This window comes from Xenopus tropicalis, chromosome 5 (genome assembly GCF_000004195.4).
Source record: "Xenopus tropicalis strain Nigerian chromosome 5, UCB_Xtro_10.0, whole genome shotgun sequence".
NCBI classification, from domain to species: Eukaryota; Metazoa; Chordata; class Amphibia; order Anura; family Pipidae; genus Xenopus; species Xenopus tropicalis.
This window is the reverse complement of record NC_030681.2, coordinates 163,673,269-163,696,039: the sequence shown is the minus strand read 5'-3', so window position 1 is coordinate 163,696,039 and position 22,771 is coordinate 163,673,269. Positions and strand designations below refer to the sequence as shown.

Sequence of the window (22,771 nt, the reverse complement as noted above, 5' to 3'; positions counted from 1 at the left end):
GGTACTTGTGGTACTGATGGCGCTGATGGTACTTGTGGTACTGATGGCACTGATGGTACTGATGGCACTGATGGCACTGATGGTACTTGTGGTACTGATGGCACTGATGGTACTGATGGTACTTGTGGTACTGATGGCACTGATGGTACTTGTGGTACTGATGGTACTGATGGCACTTGTGGTACTGATGGTACTGATGGCACTGATGGTACTTGTGGTACTGATGGCACTGATGGTACTTGTGGTACTGATGGCACCGATGGTACTTGTGGTACTGATGGCACCGATGGCACTTGTGGTACTGATGGTACTGATGGCACTTGTGGTACTGATGGCACTGATGGTACTTGTGGTACTGATGGTACTGATGGTACTGATGGCACTGATGGCACTGATGGTACTGATGGCACTTGTGGTACTGATGGTACTGATGATACTTTTGTACTGATGGCACTGATGGTACTTGTGGTACTGATGGTACTGATGGTACTGATGGCACTGATGGTACTGATGGTACTGATGGCACTTGTGGTACTGATGGTACTGATGGCACTTGTGGTACTGATGGTACTGATGGCACTTGTGGTACTGATGGTACTGATGGTACTGATGGCACTGATGGTACTGATGGTACTTGTGGTACTGATGGCACTGATGGTACTTGTGGTACTGATGGTACTGATGGTACTGGTGGTACTTGTGGCACTGATGGTACTTGTGGTACTGATGGTACTGATGGTACTTGTGGTACTGATGGCACTGATGGTACTTGTGGTACTGATGGCACTGATGGTACTTGTGGTACTGATGGCACTGATGGTACTTGTGGTACTGATGGTACTGATGGTACTGGTGGTACTTGTGGCACTGATTGTACTGGTGGTACTGATGGTACTTGTGGTACTGATGGCACTGATGGTACTTGTGGTACTGATGGTACTGATGGCACTGGTGGTACTTGTGGTACTGATGGCACTGATGGTACTTGTGGTACTGATGGCACTGATGGTACTTGTGGTACTGATGGTACTGATGGCACTGGTGGTACTTGTGGTACTGATGGCACTGATGGTACTGATGGTACTGATGGTACTGATGGCACTGATGGTACTGATGGTACTGATGGCACTGATGGTACTGATGGCACTGATGGTACTTGTGGTACTGATGGTACTGATGGCACTGATGGTACTGATGGCACTGATGGTACTTGTGGTACTGATGGCACTGATGGTACTGATGGTACTGATGGCACTGATGGTACTGATGGCACTGATGGTACTTGTGGTACTGATGGCACTGATGGTACTGATGGTACTGATGGCACTGATGGTACTGATGGCACTGATGGTACTTGTGGTACTGATGGCACTGATGGTACTTGTGGTACTGATGGTACTGATGGCACTGGTGGTACTTGTGGTACTGATGGCACTGATGGTACTGATGGTACTGATGGTACTGATGGCACTGATGGTACTGATGGTACTGATGGCACTGATGGTACTGATGGCACTGATGGTACTTGTGGTACTGATGGTACTGATGGCACTGATGGTACTGATGGCACTGATGGTACTTGTGGTACTGATGGCACTGATGGTACTTGTGGTACTGATGGTACTGATGGCACTGATGGTACTGATGGCACTGATGGTACTTGTGGTACTGATGGCACTGATGGTACTTGTGGTACTGATGGCACTGATGGTACTTGTGGAACTGATGGCACTGGTGGTACTTGTGGTACTGATGGCACTGGTGGTACTTGTGGTACTGATGGTGCTGATGGCACTGATGGTACTTGTGGTACTGATGGCACTGATGGTACTTTTGGTACTTATGGCACTGATGGTACTTGTGGTTCTGATGGCACTGATGGTACTGATGGTACTGATGGTACTTGTGGTACTGATGGTACTGATGGTACTGATGGTACTGATGGCACTGATGGCACTGGTGGTACTGATGGTGCTGATGGCACTGATGGTACTGATGGTACTTGTGGTACTGATGGTACTGATGGCACTGATGGTACTTGTGGTACTGATGGTACTGATGGTACTGATGGCACTGATGGCACTGATGGTACTTGTGGTACTGATGGCACTGATGGCACTGACGGCACTGATGGCACTGATGGTACTGATGGTACTGATGGTACTGATGGTACTGATGGCACTGATGGCACTGATGGTACTGATGGTACTGATGGTACTGATGGCACTGATGGCACTGATGGTACTTGTGGTACTGATGGCACTGATGGTACTTTTGGTACTGATGGCACTGATGGTACTGATCGTTCTGATGGTACTTGTGGTACTGATGGTACTGATGGTACTGATGGCACTGATGGCACTGATGGTACTTGTGGTACTGATGGCACTGATGGCACTGACGGCACTGATGGCACTGATGGTACTGATGGTACTGATGGTACTTGTGGTTCTGATGGCACTGATGGTACTGATCGTTCTGATGGTACTTGTGGTACTGATGGTACTGATGGTACTGATGGCACTGATGGCACTGATGGTACTTGTGGTACTGATGGCACTGATGGCACTGATGGCACTGATGGCACTGATGGTACTGATGGTACTGATGGTACTGATGGTACTGATGGCACTGATGGCACTGATGGTACTGATGGTACTGATGGTACTGATGGCACTGATGGCACTGATGGTACTTGTGGTACTGATGGCACTGATGGTACTTTTGGTACTTATGGCACTGATGGTACTGATGGTACTGATGGTACTGATGGCACTGATGGCACTGATGGTACTGATGGTACTGATGGCACTGATGGCACTGATGGTACTTGTGGTACTGATGGCACTGATGGTACTTTTGGTACTTGTGGTTCTGATGGCACTGATGGTACTGATCGTACTGATGGTACTTGTGGTACTGATGGTACTGATGGTACTGATGGTACTGATGGCACTGATGGCACTGGTGGTACTGATGGTGCTGATGGCACTGATGGTACTGATGGTACTTGTGGTACTGATGGTACTGATGGCACTGATGGTACTTGTGGTACTGATGGTACTGATGGTACTGATGGCACTGATGGCACTGATGGCACTTGTGGTACTGATGGCACTGATGGCACTGATGGTACTGATGGTACTGATGGTACTGATGGTACTGATGGCACTGATGGCACTGATGGTACTTGTGGTGCTGATGGTACTGATGGTACTGATGGCACTGATGGCACTGGTGGTACTGATGGCACTGATGGTACTTTTGGTACTGATGGCACTGATGGTACTTGTGGTACTGATGGCACTGATGGTACTGATGGCACTGATGGTACTGATGGTACTTGTGGTACTGATGGTACTGATGGCACTGGTGGTACTGATGGCACTGATGGTACTGATGGCACTGATGGTACTTGTGGTACTGATGGCACTGATGGTACTGATGGTACTGATGGTACTGATGGCACTGATGGTACTGATGGTACTTGTGGTACTGATGGCACTGATGGTACTTGTGGTACTGATGGCACTGATGGTACTTGTGGTACTGATGGTACTGATGGTACTGATGGCACTGATGGTACTTGTGGTACTGATGGCACTGATGGTACTTGTGGTACTGATGGCACTGATGGTACTTGTGGTACTGATGGCACTGATGGTACTGATGGTACTGATGGTACTGATGGCACTGATGGTACTGATGGTACTGATGGTACTGATGGCACTGATGGTACTTGTGGTACTGATGGCACTGATGGTACTGATGGTACTGATGGTACTGATGGTACTGATGGCACTGATGGTACTGATGCTTGTGGTACTGATGGCACTGATGGTACTTGTGGTACTGATGGCACTGATGGTACTGATGGTACTGATGGTACTTGTGGTACTGATGGCACTGATGGTACTTGTGGTACTGATGGCACTGATGGTACTGATGGTACTTGTGGTACTGATGGCACTGATGGTACTGATGGCACTGATGGTACTTGTGGTACTGATGGCACTGGTGGTACTTGTGGTACTAATGGCACTGATGGTACTTGTGGTACTGATGGTACTGATGGTACTTGTGGTACTGATGGCACTGATGGTACTTGTGGCACTGATGGCACTGATGGTACTTGTGGTACTGATGGTACTTGTGGCACTGATGGTACTGATGGCACTGATGGTACTTGTGGTACTGATGGTACTGATGGCACTGATGGTACTTGTGGTACTGATGGCACTGATGGTACTGATGGCACTGATGGTACTGATGGTACTGATGGCACTGGTGGTACTTGTGGTACTGATGGTACTGATGGTACTGATGGTACTGATGGCACTGATGGTACTTGTGGTACTGATGGTACTGATGGTACTGATGGCACTGATGGTACTTGTGGTACTGATGGCACTGATGGTACTTGTGGTACTGATGGCACTGATGGCACTGATGGCACTGATGGCACTTGTGGTACTGATGGCACTGATGGTACATGTGGCACTGATGGTACTTGTGGTACTGATGGCACTGATGGTACTTGTGGTACTGATGGCACTGATGGTACTGATGGCACTGATGGTACTTGTGGTACTGATGGCACTGATGGTACTTGTGGTACTGATGGCACTGGTGGTACTTGTGGTACTGATGGTACTGATGGTACTGATGGCACTGGTGGTACTTGTGGTACTGATGGTACTGATGGCACTGATGGTACTTGTGGTACTGATGGCACTGATGGTACTTGTGGTACTGATGGCACTGGTGGTACTTGTGGTACTGATGGTACTGATGGTACTGATGGCACTGGTGGTACTTGTGGTACTGATGGTACTGATGGTACTGATGGCACTGATGGTACTTGTGGTACTGATGGCACTGATGGCACTGATGGTACTTGTGGTACTGATGGCACTGATGGTACTTGTGGTACTGATGGTACTTGTGGTACTAATGGTACTGGTGGTACTGGTGGTACTTGTGGTACTGATGGCACGGGTGGCACGGATGGCACGGATGGTACTTGTTGTACTAATGGTACTGGTGGTACTTGTGGTACTGATGGTACTGATGGCACTGGTGGTACTTGTGGTACTGATGGCACTGATGGTACTTGTGGTACTGATGGCACTGATGGTACTGATGACACTGATGGTACTGATGGCACTGATGGTACTGATGGTACTGATGGTACTGATGGCACTGATGGTACTTGTGGTACTGATGGCACTGATGGTACTGATGACACTGATGGTACTGATGGTACTGATGGTACTGATGGTACTGATGGCACTGATGGTACTTGTGGTACTGATGGTACTGATGGTACTGATGGTACTGATGGCACTGATGGTACTGATGGTACTGATGGTACTGATGGCACTGATGGTACTTGTGGTACTGATGGCACTGATGGTACTGATGGCACTGATGGTACTGATGGCACTGATGGTACTGATGGCACTGATGGTACTGATGGCACTGATGGTACTTATGGCACTGATGGTACTGATGGCACTGGTGGTACTTGTGGTACTGATGGCACTGATGGTACTGATGGCACTGGTGGTACTAGTGGTACTGATGGCACTGATGGTACTGATGGCACTGATGGTACTGATGGCACTGGTGGTACTTGTGGTACTGATGGCACTGATGGTACTGATGGCACTGGTGGTACTAGTGGTACTGATGGCACTGATGGTACTGATGGCACTGGTGGTACTTGTGGTACTGATGGCACTGATGGTACTGATGGCACTGGTGGTACTTGTGGTACTGATGGTACTTGTGGTACTGATGGTACTGATGGTACTGATGGTACTTGTGGTACTGATGGCACTGATGGTACTGATGGCACTGGTGGTACTTGTGGTACTGATGGTACTGATGGTACTGATGGCACTGGTGGTACTTGTGGTACTGATGGTACTTGTGGTACTGATGGCACTGATGGTACTGATGGCACTGATGGTACTGATGGCACTGGTGGTACTTGTGGTACTGATGGCACTGATGGTACTGATGGCACTGGTGGTACTTGTGGTACTGATGGTACTGATGGTACTGATGGCACTGGTGGTACTTGTGGTACTGATGGTACTTGTGGTACTGATGGTACTGATGGCACTGATGGTACTGATGGCACTGATGGTACTGATGGCACTGATGGTACTGATGGCACTGATGGTACTGATGGTACTGATGGTACTGATGGCACTGATGGTACTGATGGTACTGATGGCACTGATGGTACTTGTGGTACTGATGGTACTGATGGTACTGATGGCACTGGTGGTACTTGTGGTACTGATGGTACTGATGGCACTGATGGTACTGATGGCACTGGTGGTACTTGTGGTACTGATGGTACTGATGGTACTGATGGTACTGATGGTATTGATGGCACTGGTGGTACTTGTGGTACTGATGGTACTGATGGTACTGATGGCACTGGTGGTACTTGTGGTACTGATGGTACTGATGGTACTGATGGCACTGGTGGTACTTGTGGTACTGATGGTACTTGTGGTACTGATGGTACTGATGGTACTGATGGTACTGATGGTACTTGTGGTACTGATGGTACTGATGGCACTGATGGCACTGATGGTACTGATGGTACTGATGGCACTGATGGTACTTGTGGTACTGATGGCACTGATGGTACTGATGGCACTGATGGTACTTGTGGTACTGATGGCACTGATGGTACTGATGGCACTGATGGCACTGATGGCACTGATGGTACTTATGGCACTGATGGTACTGATGGCACTGGTGGTACTTGTGGTACTGATGGCACTGATGGTACTGATGGTACTTGTGGTACTGATGGTACTGATGGTACTGATGGTACTGATGGTACTTGTGGTACTGATGGTACTGATGGCACTGATGGCACTGATGGTACTGATGGTACTGATGGCACTGATGGTACTGATGGTACTGATGGCACTGATGGTACTGATGGTACTGATGGTACTGATGGCACTGATGGTACTGATGGCACTGGTGGTACTTGTGGTACTGATGGCACTGATGGTACTGATGGCACTGATGGTACTGATGGCACTGGTGGTACTTGTGGTACTGATGGCACTGATGGTACTGATGGCACTGGTGGTACTTGTGGTACTGATGGCACTGATGGTACTGATGGCACTGATGGTACTGATGGTACTGATGGCACTGATGGTACTGATGGCACTGGTGGTACTTGTGGTACTGATGGCACTGATGGTACTGATGGCACTGATGGTACTGATGGCACTGGTGGTACTTGTGGTACTGATGGCACTGATGGTACTGATGGCACTGGTGGTACTTGTGGTACTGATGGCACTGATGGTACTGATGGCACTGGTGGTACTGATGGTACTGATGGTACTGATGGCACTGATGGTACTGATGGCACTGATGGTACTGATGGTACTGATGGTACTGATGGCACTGATGGCACTGATGGTACTTGTGGTACTGATGGTACTGATGGTACTGATGGCACTGGTGGTACTTGTGGTACTGATGGTACTGATGGTATTGATGGCACTGGTGGTACTTGTGGTACTGATGGTACTGATGGTACTGATGGCACTGGTGGTACTTGTGGTACTGATGGTACTGATGGTACTGATGGCACTGGTGGTACTTGTGGTACTGATGGTACTTGTGGTACTGATGGTACTGATGGTACTGATGGTACTGATGGTACTTGTGGTACTGATGGTACTGATGGTACTGATGGCACTGATGGTACTGATGGTACTGATGGTACTGATGGCACTGATGGTACTTGTGGTACTGATGGCACTGATGGTACTGATGGCACTGATGGCACTGGTGGTACTGATGGTACTGATGGTACTGATGGCACTGGTGGTACTTGTGGTACTGATGGCACTGATGGTACTGATGGCACTGATGGTACTGATGGTACTGATGGCACTGATGGTACTGATGGCACTGATGGCACTGGTGGTACTGATGGTACTGATGGTACTGATGGCACTGGTGGTACTTGTGGTACTGATGGCACTGATGGTACTGATGGCACTGATGGTACTGATGGTACTGATGGTACTGATGGTACTGATGGCACTGATGGTACTTGTGGTACTGATGGTACTGATGGTACTGATGGCACTGGTGGTACTTGTGGTACTGATGGTACTGATGGTATTGATGGCACTGGTGGTACTTGTGGTACTGATGGTACTTGTGGTACTGATGGCACTGGTGGTACTTGTGGTGCTGATGGTACTGATGGTACTGATGGCACTGGTGGTACTTGTGGTACTGATGGTACTTGTGGTACTGATGGTACTGATGGTACTGATGGTACTGATGGTACTTGTGGTACTGATGGTACTGATGGCACTGATGGTACTGATGGTACTGATGGCACTGATGGTACTTGTGGTACTGATGGTACTTGTGGTACTGATGGCACTGGTGGTACTTGTGGTACTGATGGTACTTGTGGTACTGATGGCACTGGTGGTACTTGTGGTACTGATGGCACTGATGGTACTTGTGGTACTGATGGTACTTGTGGTACTGATGGCACTGGTGGTACTTGTGGTACTGATGGCACTGATGGTACTTGTGGTACTGATGGTACTTGTGGTACTGATGGCACTGGTGGTACTTGTGGTACTGATGGCACTGGTGGTACTTGTGGTACTGATGGTACTTGTGGTACTGATGGCACTGGTGGTACTTGTGGTACTGATGGCACTGATGGTACTTGTGGTACTGATGGTACTTGTGGTACTGATGGCACTGGTGGTACTTGTGGTACTGATGGCACTGGTGGTACTTGTGGTACTGATGGCACTGGTGGCACACATTTTATACAGAGCAGTAAAAGTATAGTCAATGATGAATTATGTGTATTTGTTCCGCTATAAGCTGGGGGCGGTCCCAGTTGCACACTGGCCAATGGCATTACAGCAGAATCAGTTGGAATTAATTATTCTTTTCTGTTTCTTTTCAGCAGTTTCACCAACACGGCCCACGGGTACCAGTAAGTAACTGTTATTCCTCTTGTAACATAATTGTGACTAAAGGTAAAAGAACCTGAGGTGATACTGCCCTGCTGATCCCTATAGGGGTTCCCCCCCTCCATTGGCTGGCAGAGAGAGGCAATATTACTATATTACTGATCCCTATAGGGGTCCCCCCCATTGGCTGGCAGAGAGAGGCAATATTACTATATTACTGATCCCTATAGGGGTTCCCCCCCCCCATTGGCTGGCAGAGAGAGGCAATATTACTATATTACTGATCCCTATAGGGGTTCCCCCCCATTGGCTGGCAGAGAGAGGCAATATTACTATATTACTGATCCCTATAGGGGTTTTCCCCCCCATTGGCTGGCAGAGAGAGGCAATATTACTATATTACTGATCCCTATAGGGGTCCCCCCCATTGGCTGGCAGAGAGAGGCAATATTACTATATTACTGATCCCTATAGGGGTTCCCCCCCCCATTGGCTGGCAGAGAGAGGCAATATTACTATATTACTGATCCCTATAGGGGTTCCCCCCCCCATTGGCTGGCAGAGAGAGGCAATATTACTATATTACTGATCCCTATAGGGGTTTCCCCCCCCCATTGGCTGGCAGAGAGAGGCTATATTGCTGATCCCTATAGGGGCTCCCCCATTGGCTGGCAGAGAGAGGCAATATTACTATATTACTGATCCCTATAGGGGCTCCCACCATTGGCTGGCAGAGAGAGGCAATATTACTATATTACTGATCCCTATAGGGCCTCCCCCCATTGGCTGGCAGAGAGAGGCAATATTACTATATTACTGATCCCTATAGGGGTTCCCCCCCATTGGCTGACCGAGAGAGGCAATATTACTATATTACTGATCCCTATAGGGGTTCCCCCCCATTGGCTGGCCGAGAGAGGCAATATTACTATATTACTGATCCCTATAGGGGTTCCCCCCATTGGCTGGCAGAGAGAGGCTATATTACTATATTACTGATCCCTATAGGGGTTCCCCCCCATTGGCTGACCGAGAGAGGCAATATTACTATATTACTGATCCCTATAGGGGTTCCCCCCCATTGGCTGGCCGAGAGAGGCAATATTACTATATTACCAATACCTATAGGGGCTCCCCCATTGGCTGGCCGAGAGAGGCAATATTACTATATTACTGATCCCTATAGGGGCTCCCCCCATTGGCTGGCAGAGAGAGGCAATATTACTATATTACTGATCCCTATAGGGGTTCCCCCCCCCCCATTGGCTGGCAGAGAGAGGCAATATTACTATATTGCTGATCCCTATAGGGGCTCCCCCCGTTGGCTGGCAGAGAGAGGCAATATTACTATATTACTGATCCCTATAGGGGCTCCCCCCATTGGCTGGCAGAGAGAGGCAATATTACTATATTACTGATCCCTAAAGGAGCTCCCCCCATTGGCTGGCAGAGAGAGGCAATATTACTATATTACCAATACCTATAGGGGTTCCCCCATTGGCTGGCCGAGAGAGGCAATATTACTATATTACTGATTCCTATAGGGGTTCCCCCCCATTGGCTGGCAGAGAGAGGCTATATTACTATATTACTGATCCCTATAGGGGTTCCCCCCCATTGGCTGACCGAGAGAGGCAATATTACTATATTACTGATCCCTATAGGGGTTCCCCCCCATTGGCTGGCCGAGAGAGGCAATATTAGTATATTACCAATACCTATAGGGGCTCCCCCATTGGCTGGCCGAGAGAGGCAATATTACTATATTACTGATCCCTATAGGGGCTCCCCCCATTGGCTGGCAGAGAGAGGCAATATTACTATATTACTGATCCCTATAGGGGTTCCCCCCCCCCCCATTGGCTGGCAGAGAGAGGCAATATTACTTTATTGCTGATCCCTATAGGGGCTCCCCCCATTGGCTGGCAGAGAGAGGCAATATTACTATATTACTGATCCCTATAGGGGCTCCCCCCATTGGCTGGCAGAGAGAGGCAATATTACTATATTACTGATCCCTATAGGGGTCCCCCCCATTGGCTGGCAGAGAGAGGCAATATTACTATATTACTGATCCCTATAGGGGCTCCCCCCATTGGCTGGCAGAGAGAGGCAATATTACTATATTACTGATCCCTATAGGGGCTCCCCCCATTGGCTGGCAGAGAGAGGCAATATTACTATATTACCAATACCTATAGGGGCTCCTCCCATTGGCTGGCAGAGAGAGGCAATATTACGATATTACTGATCCCTAAAAGAGCTCCCCCCATTGGCTGGCCGAGAGAGGAAATATTACTATATTACCAATACCTATAGGGGCTCCCCCATTGGCTGGCAGAGAGAGGCAATATTACTATATTACTGATCCCTATAGGGGCTCCGCCATTGGCTGGCAGAGAGAGGCAATATTACTATATTACTGATCCCTATAGGGGCTCCCCCCATTGGCTGGCAGAGAGAGGCAATATTACTATATTACTGATCCCTATAGGGGCCCCCCCATTGGCTGGCAGAGAGAGGCAATATTACTATATTACTGATCCCTATAGGGGCTCCCCCCATTGGCTGGCAGAGAGAGGCAATATTACTATATTACTGATCCCTATAGGGGCTCCCCCATTGGCTGGCTGACAGGTAGAAATGAGGTGGGATTGTTGCTGTGCCAGCAGAGCTTACAGTCTATATTTGTCTTTTGCTGCAGGTCTCGTGAAGTTGCCCTGCAATTTGGAGCCTTGTTCTGAGCAGTCTCTCCTGGTGCCGCTACTCGGCCTCCTCCTCGGCCTCTCACTCCTCTGTTTGCTGGCAATGTGTTGTTGCCCCCCGATTCTCCGGAAGATAAGGAGGAGGGGTAAGTACTTTCAGTGTGTTAGGAATTTTATTATCATTAGTGTGTGTGAGGGGATGTGAGTGAGAGTGTGAGTGAGGGGACATGAGTGAGAGAGTGAGTGAGGGGATGTGAGTGAGAGTGTGTGTGAGGGGATGTGAGTGAGAGTGAGGGGATGTGAGTGAGAGTGTGAGTGAGGGGATGTGAGTGAGAGTGAGGGGATGTGAGTGAGAGTGTGAGTGAGGGGATGTGAGTGAGAGTGAGGGGATGTGAGTGAGAGTGAGGGGATGTGAGTGAGAGTGTGAGTGAGGGGATGTGAGTGAGAGTGAGGGGATGTGAGTGAGAGTGTGAGTGAGGGGATGTGAGTGAGAGTGTGAGTGAGGGGATGTGAGTGAGAGTGAGGGGATGTGAGTGAGAGTGTGAGTGAGGGGATGTGAGTGAGAGTGTGAGTGAGGGGACATGAGTGAGAGTGTGAGTGAGGGGACATGAGTGAGAGTGTGAGTGAGGGGACATGAGTGAGAGTGTGAGTGAGGGGACATGAGTGAGAGTGTGAGTGAGGGGACATGAGTGAGAGTGCGAGTGAGGGGACGTGAGTGAGAGTGAGAGTGAGGGGACGTGAGTGAGAGTGCGAGTGAGGGGACATGAGTGGGAGTGCGAGTGAGGGGACGTGAGTGAGAGTGCGAGTGAGGGGACATGAGTGAGAGTGCGAGTGAGGGGATGTGAGTGAGAGTGAGAGTGAGGGGACGTGAGTGAGAGTGTGAGTGAGGGGACGTGAGTGAGAGTGAGAGTGAGGGGACGTGAGTGAGAAAGGGAACGCACAAGGAACGCACAGGGAACGTGACAGAAAGCTCACAGGGAACTCACAGGGAACGTGTAGGGAACATGTAGGGAACCCAGGGGGAACTCACAGGGAACGTGTAGGGAACATGTAGGGAACCCAGGGGGAACTCACAGGGAACGTGTAGGGAACATGTAGGGAACCCAGGGGGAACTCACAGGGAACGTGTAGGGAACATGTAGGGAACCCAGGGGGAACTCACAGGGAACGTGTAGGGAACATGTAGGGAACCCAGGGGGAACTCACAGGGAACGTGCAGGGAACATGTAGGGAACCCAGGGGGAACTCACAGGGAACGTGCAGGGAACATGTAGGGAACCCAGGGGGAACTCACAGGGAACGTGCAGGGAACATGTAGGGAACACGCTGGGAACCCAGGGGGAACTCAAAGGGAACACGCAGGGAACGCACAGGGAATGCACAGGGAACTCACAGGGAACGTGCAGGAAGCTCACAGGGAGCTCACAGGGAACCCTAACGCTAGTAACCCTAACCCTAACGCAAGTAACCCTAATAACCCTAACCCTAGTAACCCTAATAACCCTAACGCTAGTAACCCTAATAACCCTAACCCTAATAACCCTAACCCTAATAACCCTAACCCTAATAACCCTAACCCTAATAACCCTAATCCTAATAACCCTAACGCAAGTAACCCTAACCCTAATAACCCTAACGCTAGTAACCCTAATAACCCTAACCCTAATAACCCTAACCCTAACGCTAGTAACCCTAATAACCCTAACCCTAATAACCCTAACCCTAACGCTAGTAACCCTAATAACCCTAACCCTAATAACCCTAACCCTAATAACCCTAACCCTAATAACCCTAATCCTAATAACCCTAATGCTAGTAACCCTAACCCTAATAACCCTAACCCTAACGCTAGTAACCCTAACGCTAGTAACCCTAACCCTAATAACCCTAACTCTAATAACCCTAACGCTAGTAACCCTAACCCTAATAACCCTAACCCTAATAACCCTAATCCTAAAAACCCTAACGCTAGTAACCCTAACCCTAATAACCCTAACCCTAATAACCCTAATCCTAAAAACCCTAACGCTAGTAACCCTAACGCTAGTAACCCTAACACTAGTAACCCTAACGCTAGTAACCCTAACACTAGTAACCCTAACGCTAGTAACCCTAACCCTAGTAACCCTAATGCTAGTAACCCTAACCCTAATAACCCTAACCCTAATAACCCTAACCCTAATAACCCTAACCCTAATAACTCTAACCCTAATAACCCTAACTCTAATAACCCTAACCCTAACGCTAGTAACCCTAACGCTAGTAACCCTAACCCTAATAACCCTAATAACCCTAACGCTAGTAACCCTAACGCTGGTAACCCTAACGCTAGTAACCCTAACCCTAATAACCCTAATCCTAATAACCCTAATGCTAGTAACCCTAATAACCCTAATCCTAATAACCCTAATGCTAGTAACCCTAATAACCCTAACCCTAATAACCCTAACCCTAACGCTAGTAACCCTAACGCTAGTAACCCTAACGCTAGTAACCCTAACGCTAGTAACCCTAACCCTAATAACCCTAACCCTAATAACCCTAACCCTAATAACCCTAACCCTAATAACCCTAACCCTAACACTAGTAACCCTAACCCTAATAACCCTAACCCTAATAACCCTAACCCTAATAACCCTAATCCTAATAACCCTAACCCTAATAACCCTAACCCTAATAACCCTAACCCTAATAACCCTAACCCTAATAACCCTAACCCTAACACTAGTAACCCTAACCCTAATAACCCTAACCCTAATAACCCTAACCCTAATAACCCTAACCCTAATAACCCTAATAACCCTAACCCTAATAACCCTAACCCTAATAACCCTAACCCTAACACTAGTAACCCTAACCCTAATAACCCTAACCTTAATAACCCTAACCCTAATAACCCTAACAGGAAATCAAGTATGAAGATAGGCAGGCACTCCGAATTATTTGTTGCAAAAGGTAGATAAATGCAGCCAGTAGAAAATAGTTAAATTAAAAAAGTATAAATTTTATTTTATCCATATGTAAAAGCAAATAGCCTTACGCGTTTCATACCAATAGGGTACTTAATCATAGGCTGTATGATTAAGTACCCTATTGGTATGAAACGCGTAAGGCTATTTGCTTTTACATATGGATAAAATAAAATTTATACTTTTTTAATTTAACTATTTTCTACTGGCTGCATTTATCTACCTTTTGCAACAAATAATTCGGAGTGCCTGCCTATCTTCATACTTGATTTCCTGTGATGGCTCCCAATGCTGAATGGTCTGGGGCATGAGCACCCGGACCCACCATAACTGTGGGTAAGAGTTTATATCCACAAAAAAAAGTGTGATCATATCTTATTGTGTCTTTGCCTAATAACCCTAACCCTAATAACCCTAACCCTAATAACCCTAACCCTAATAACCCTAATGCTAATAACCCTAACCCTAATAACCCTAACCCTAACCCTAATAACCCTAATGCTAATAACCCTAACCCTAATAACCCTAACCCTAATAACCCTAACCCTAATAACCCTAATCCTAATAACCCTAACCCTAATAACCCTAACCCTAACCCTAATAACCGTAACCCTAATAACCCTAACCCTAATAACCCTAACCCTAATAACCCTAATAACCCTAACCCTAATAACCCTAACCCTAATAACCCTAACCCTAACGCTAGTAACCCTAACTCTAATAACCCTAACCCTAATAACCCTAACCCTAACCCTAATAACCCTAATAACCCTAATAACCCTAACCCTAATAACCCTAACCCTAATAACCCTAACCCTAACCCTAATAACCCTAACCCTAATAACCCTAACACTAGTAACCCTAACCCTAATAACCCTAACCCTAATAACCCTAACTCTAATAACCCTAACACTAATAACCCTAACCCTAATAACCCTAACCCTAACACTAGTAACCCTAACCCTAATAACCCTAACCCTAATAACCCTAACTCTAATAACCCTAACCCTAATAACCCTAATAACCCTAACCCTAATAACCTAATGATAGCAGTGTGTATTTCGAGCCCTATTAACCCTGTACATTCCAACACACTATGAAGAGTATTAAAGGGACAGTGTTTAAGGCTTTGTGCCACTTTGTTTCTCGTTATCCTTTTCTTCAGCTCAGAAAGTCGTTATTTTCTCCAATAGTTTCCAAGAAAACGGAGAGTCAGTGGATCGGCCCAACACGAGCCCGACACAATGGTAGGTACCGGCCTCACCAACACCATTATATGGCACTGTCTCTGCCAATAGAAATGTATAGAATATAGTAACATAGAGAGCAACCAATCAGCAGTTATCTGTCACTGGCGCAGTAACCCACAGCAACCAATCAGCATGTATCTGTCACTGGCGCAGTAACCCACAGCAACCAATCAGCATGTATCTGTCACTGGCGCAGTAACCCACAGCAACCAATCAGCAGTTACCTGTCACTGGCGCAGTAACCCACAGCAGCCAATCAGTAGTTATCTGTCACTGGCGCAGTAACCCACAGCAACCAATCAGCATGTATCTGTCACTGGCGCAGTAAACCACAGCAACCAATCAGTAGTTATCTGTCACTGGCGCAGTAACCCACAGCAACCAATCAGTAGTTATCTGTCACTGGCGCAGTAACCCACAGCAACCAATCAGTAGTTATCTGTCACTGGCGCAGTAACCCACAGCAACCAATCAGTAGTTATCTGTCACTGGCGCAGTAACCCACAGCAGCCAATCAGTAGTTATCTGTCACTGGCGCAGTAACCCACAGCAACCGATCAGCATGTATCTGTCACTGGCGCAGTAACCCACAGCAACCAATCAGTAGTTATCTGTCACTGGCGCAGTAACCCACAGCAACCAATCAGTAGTTATCTGTCACTGGCGCAGTAACCCACAGCAACCAATCAGCATGTATCTGTCACTGGCGCAGTAACCCACAGCAACCAATCAGCATTTATCTGTCACTGGCGCAGTAACCCACAGCAACCAATCAGTAGTTATCTGTCACTGGCGCAGTAACCCACAGCATCCAATCAGCATGTATCTGTCACTGGCGCAGTAACCCACAGCAACCAATCAGTCGTTATCTGTCACTGGCGCAGTAACTCACAGCAACCAATCAGCATGTATCTGTCACTGGCACAGTAACTCACAGCAACCAATCAGCATGTATCTGTCACTGGCGCAGTAACCCACAGCAACCAATCAGCATGTATCTGTCACTGGCGCAGTAACCCACAGCAACCAATCAGCATGTATCTGTCACTGGCGCAGTAACCCACAGCAACCAATCAGCAGTTACCTGTCACTGGCGCAGTAACCCACAGCAACCAATCAGCATGTATCTGTCACTGGCGCAGTAACCCACAGCAACCAATCAGCATGTATCTGTCACTGGCGCAGTAACCCACAGCAACCAATCAGCATGTATCTGTCACTGGCGCAGTAACCCACAGCAACCAATCAGCATGTATCTGTCACTGGCGCAGTAACCCACAGCAACCAATCAGCATGTATCTGTCACTGGCGCAGTAACCCACAGCAACCAATCAGCATGTATCTGTCACTGGCGCAGTAACCCACACCAACCAATCAGTAGTTATCTGTCACTGGCGCAGTAACCCACAGCAACCAATCAGTCGTTATCTGTCACTGGCGCAGTAACCCACAGCAACCAATCAGTCGTTATCTGTCACTGGCGCAGTAACCCACAGCAACCAATCAGCAGTTATCTGTCACTGGCGCAGTAACCCACAGCAACCAATCAGCATGTATCTGTCACTGGCGCAGTAACCCACAGCAACCAATCAGCAGTTATCTGTCACTGGCGCAGTAACCCACAGCAACCAATCAGCATGTATCTGTCACTGGCGCAGTAACCCACAGCAACCAATCAGCATGTATCTGTCACTGGCGCAGTAACCCACAGCAACCAATCAGCAGTTATCTGTCACTGGTGCAGTAACCCACAGCAACCAATCAGTAGTTATCTGTCACTGGCGCAGTAACCCACAGCAACCAATCAGCATGTATCTGTCACTGACGCAGTAACCCACAGCAACCAATCAGCAGTTACCTGTCACTGGCGCAGTAACCCACAGCAACCAATCAGCATGTATCTGTCACTGGCGCAGTAACCCACAGCAACCAATCAGCAGTTATCTGTCACTGGCGCAGTAACCCACAGCAACCAATCAGCATGTATCTGTCACTGGCGCAGTAACCCACAGCAACCAATCAGCATGTATCTGTCACTGGCGCAGTAACCCACAGCAACCAATCAGCAGTTATCTGTCACTGGTGCAGTAACCCACAGCAACCAATCAGTAGTTATCTGTCACTGGCGCAGTAACCCACAGCAACCAATCAGCATGTATCTGTCACTGACGCAGTAACCCACAGCAACCAATCAGCAGTTATCTGTCACTGGCGGAGTAACCCACAGCAACCAATCAGCATGTATCTGTCACTGGCGCAGTAACCCACAGCAACCAATCAGCAGTTATCTGTCACTGGCGCAGTAACCCACAGCAACCAATCAGCATGTATCTGTCACTGGCGCAGTAACCCACAGCAACCAATCAGTAGTTATCTGTCACTGGCGCAGTAACCCACAGCAACCAATCAGTAGTTATCTGTCACTGGCGCAGTAACCCACAGCAACCAATCAGTAGTTATCTGTCACTGGCGCAGTAACCCACAGCAGCCAATCAGTAGTTATCTGTCACTGGCGCAGTAACCCACAGCAACCAATCAGCATGTATCTGTCACTGGCGCAGTAACCCACAGCAACCAATCAGTAGTTATCTGTCACTGGCCGCAGTAACCCACAGCAACCAATCAGTAGTTATCTGTCACTGGCGCAGTAACCCACAGCAACCAATCAGCATGTATCTGTCACTGGCGCAGTAACCCACAGCAACCAATCAGCATTTATCTGTCACTGGCGCAGTAACCCACAGCAACCAATCAGTAGTTATCTGTCACTGGCGCAGTAACCCACAGCATCCAATCAGCATGTATCTGTCACTGGCGCAGTAACCCACAGCAACCAATCAGTCGTTATCTGTCACTGGCGCAGTAACTCACAGCAACCAATCAGCATGTATCTGTCACTGGCACAGTAACTCACAGCAACCAATCAGCATGTATCTGTCACTGGCGCAGTAACCCACAGCAACCAATCAGCATGTATCTGTCACTGGCGCAGTAACCCACAGCAACCAATCAGCATGTATCTGTCACTGGCGCAGTAACCCACAGCAACCAATCAGCATGTATCTGTCACTGGCGCAGTAACCCACAGCAACCAATCAGCATGTATCTGTCACTGGCGCAGTAACCCACAGCAACCAATCAGCATGTATCTGTCACTGGCGCAGTAACCCACAGCAACCAATCAGCATGTATCTGTCACTGGCGCAGTAACCCACAGCAACCAATCAGCATGTATCTGTCACTGGCGCAGTAACCCACACCAACCAATCAGTAGTTATCTGTCACTGGCGCAGTAACCCACAGCAACCAATCAGTCGTTATCTGTCACTGGCGCAGTAACCCACAGCAACCAATCAGTCGTTATCTGTCACTGGCGCAGTAACCCACAGCAACCAATCAGCAGTTATCTGTCACTGGCGGAAGTAACCCACAGCAACCAATCAGCATGTATCTGTCACTGGCGCAGTAACCCACAGCAACCAATCAGCATGTATCTGTCACTGGCGCAGTAACCCACAGCAACCAATCAGCATGTATCTGTCACTGGCGCAGTAACCCACAGCAACCAATCAGCAGTTATCTGTCACTGGCGCAGTAACCCACAGCAACCAATCAGCATGTATCTGTCACTGGCGCAGTAACCCACAGCAACCAATCAGCATGTATCTGTCACTGGCGCAGTAACCCACAGCAACCAATCAGCAGTTATCTGTCACTGGTGCAGTAACCCACAGCAACCAATCAGTAGTTATCTGTCACTGGCGCAGTAACCCACAGCAACCAATCAGCATGTATCTGTCACTGACGCAGTAACCCACAGCAACCAATCAGCAGTTACCTGTCACTGGCGCAGTAACCCACAGCAACCAATCAGCATGTATCTGTCACTGGCGCAGTAACCCACAGCAACCAATCAGCAGTTATCTGTCACTGGCGCAGTAACCCACAGCAACCAATCAGCATGTATCTGTCACTGGCGCAGTAACCCACAGCAACCAATCAGCATGTATCTGTCACTGGCGCAGTAACCCACAGCAACCAATCAGCATGTATCTGTCACTGGCACAGTAACCCACAGCAACCAATCAGTCGTTATCTGTCACTGGCGCAGTAACCCACAGCAACCAATCAGCAGTTATCTGTCACTGGCGCAGTAACCCACAGCAACCAATCAGCATGTATCTGTCACTGGCGCAGTAACCCACAGCAACCAATCAGCAGTTATCTGTCACTGGCGCAGTAACCCACAGCAACCAATCAGCATGTATCTGTCACTGGCGCAGTAACCCACAGCAACCAATCAGTCGTTATCTGTCACTGGCGCAGTAACCCACAGCAACAAATCAGTCGTTATCTGTCACTGGCGCAGTAACCCACAGCAACCAATCAGTCGTTATCTGTCACTGGCGCAGTAACCCACAGCAACCAATCAGTCGTTATCTGTCACTGGCGCAGTAACCCACAGCAACCAATCAGTCGTTATCTGTCACTGGCGCAGTAACCCACAGCAACCAATCAGTCGTTATCTGTCACTGGCGGAGTAACCCAGAGCAACCAATCAGTCGTTATCTGTCACTGGCGCAGTAACCCAAAGCAACCAATCAGTCGTTATCTGTCACTGGCGCAGTAACCCAAAGCAACCAATCAGTCGTTATCTGTCACTGGCGCAGTAACCCACAGCAACAAATCAGTCGTTATCTGTCACTGGCGCAGTAACCCACAGCAACCAATCAGTCGTTATCTGTCACTGGCGCAGTAACCCACAGCAACCAATCAGTCGTTATCTGTCACTGGCGCAGTAACCCACAGCAACCAATCAGCATGTATCTGTCACTGGCGCAGTAACCCACAGCAACCAATCAGTCGTTATCTGTCACTGGCGCAGTAACCCAAAGCAACCAATCAGCAGTTAGCTATTATTGCCCCGCTGCAGTTATTGTGTATTAATAAAAGGAGTAAGGCGCCAGCCCGGGGGAGTGTTTGGCTGCAGTGTCACCCCACCATGGGGCAGGGAGCAGGTGAGTGACTGCAACCACTGGTGGGTGCCTAGCAACATGGCTCCTCCCCCATTCATTTTACCTGTCCGTCTCCTATAATAAGCCTTCTGTGTGATTGGCTCATTAATATAGGGTGTCTTGTCAGTTAGAAACATTGAGTCGCTCAGAATGCCAGCCATTTGCATTGAAGAAAGCGTCCCTGGGTGGGGGGGGGGGAAGTGAGCAGTGCACCTGTGTAGGGGGGGTAAGTATGTACCTGGGTGGGGGGAGGGAAGTGAGCAGTGCACCTGTGTAGGGGGGGTAAGTATGTACCTGGGTGGGGGGGGGAGAAGTGAGCAGTGCACCTGTGTAGGGGGGTAAGTATGTACCTGGGTGGGGGAGGGAAGTGAGCAGTGCACCTGTGTAGGGGGGGTAAGTATGTACCTGGGTGGGGGAGGGTAGTGAGCAGTGCACCTGTGTAGGGGGGGTAAGTATGTACCTGGGTGGGGGAGGGACGTGAGCAGTGCACCTGTGTGGGGGGGGTAAGTATGTACCTGGGTGGGGGAGGAGCAGTGCATCTGTGTAGGGGGGGTAAGTATGTACCTGGGTGGGGGAGGGAAGTGAGCAGTGCACCTATGTAGGGGGGTAAGTATGTACCTGGGTGGGGGAGGGAAGTGAGCAGTGCACCTGTGTAGGGGGGTAAGTATGTACCTGGGTGGGGAGGGAAGTGAGCAGTGCACCTGTGTAGGGGGGGTAAGTATGTACCTGGGTGGGGGGGGGGAAGTGAGCAGTGCACCTGTGTAGGGGGGGTAAGTATGTACCTGGGTGGGGGGGGGGAAGTGAGCAGTGCACCTGTGTAGGGGGGTAAGTATGTACCTGGGTGGGGGAGGGACGTGAGCAGTGCACCTGTGTGGGGGGGGTAAGTATGTACCTGGGTGGGGGAGGAGCAGTGCACCTGTGTAGGGGGGGTAAGTATGTACCTGGGTGGGGGAGGAGCAGTGCACCTGTGTAGGGGGGGGTAAGTATGTACCTGGGTGGGGGAGGGAAGTGAGCAGTGCACCTGTGTGGGGGGGGTAAGTATGTACCTGGGTGGGGGAGGAGCAGTGCATCTGTGTAGGGGGGGTAAGTATGTACCTGGGTGGGGGAGGGAAGTGAGCAGTGCACCTGTGTAGGGGGGGTAAGTATGTACCTGGGTGGGGGAGGGAAGTGAGCAGTGCACCTGTGTAGGGGGGGTAAGTATGTACCTGGGTGGGGGAGGGAAGTGAGCAGTGCACCTGTGTAGGGGGGGTAAGTATGTACCTGGGTGGGGGAGGGAAGTGAGCAGTGCACCTGTGTAGGGGGGGTAAGTATGTACCTGGGTGGGGAGGGAAGTGAGCAGTGCACCTGTGTAGGGGGGGTAAGTATGTACCTGGGTGGGGGAGGGAAGTGAGCCGTGCACCTGTGTAGGGGGGGTAAGTATGTACCTGGGTGGGGGAGGGAAGTGAGCAGTGCACCTGTGTAGGGGGGGTAAGTATGTACCTGGGTGGGGGAGGGAAGTGAGCCGTGCACCTGTGTAGGGGGGGTAAGTATGTACCTGGGTGGGGGAGGGAAGTGAGCCGTGCACCTGTGTAGGGGGGGTAAGTATGTACCTGGGTGGGGGAGGGAAGTGAGCCGTGCACCTGTGTAGGGGGGGTAAGTATGTACCTGGGTGGGGGAGGGAAGTGAGCAGTGCACCTGTGTAGGGGGGGTAAGTATGTACCTGGGTGGGGAGGGAAGTGAGCAGTGCACCTGTGTAGGGGGGGTAAGTATGTACCTGGGTGGGGGAGGGAAGTGAGCAGTGCACCTGTGTAGGGGGGTAAGTATCTACCTGGGTGGGGGAGGGAAGTG

At 49.2% G+C, this 22,771-nt stretch overlaps 1 protein-coding gene across 1 annotated transcript in view; it reads left to right on the top strand.

Annotated features, from left to right (window-relative positions):
• LOC116410833 overlaps window positions 1–22,771 on the top strand; it is a 43,048-nt gene that overhangs the window by 13,399 nt on the left and 6,878 nt on the right. Inside the window, exons 5-7 of the mRNA XM_031901983.1 lie at window positions 9,002–9,028; window positions 11,710–11,856; window positions 15,873–15,926. Of these exons, the coding sequence (XP_031757843.1) occupies window positions 9,002–9,028; window positions 11,710–11,856; window positions 15,873–15,926 (228 nt within the window). The remainder of the gene's footprint in view (window positions 1–9,001; window positions 9,029–11,709; window positions 11,857–15,872; window positions 15,927–22,771) is intronic.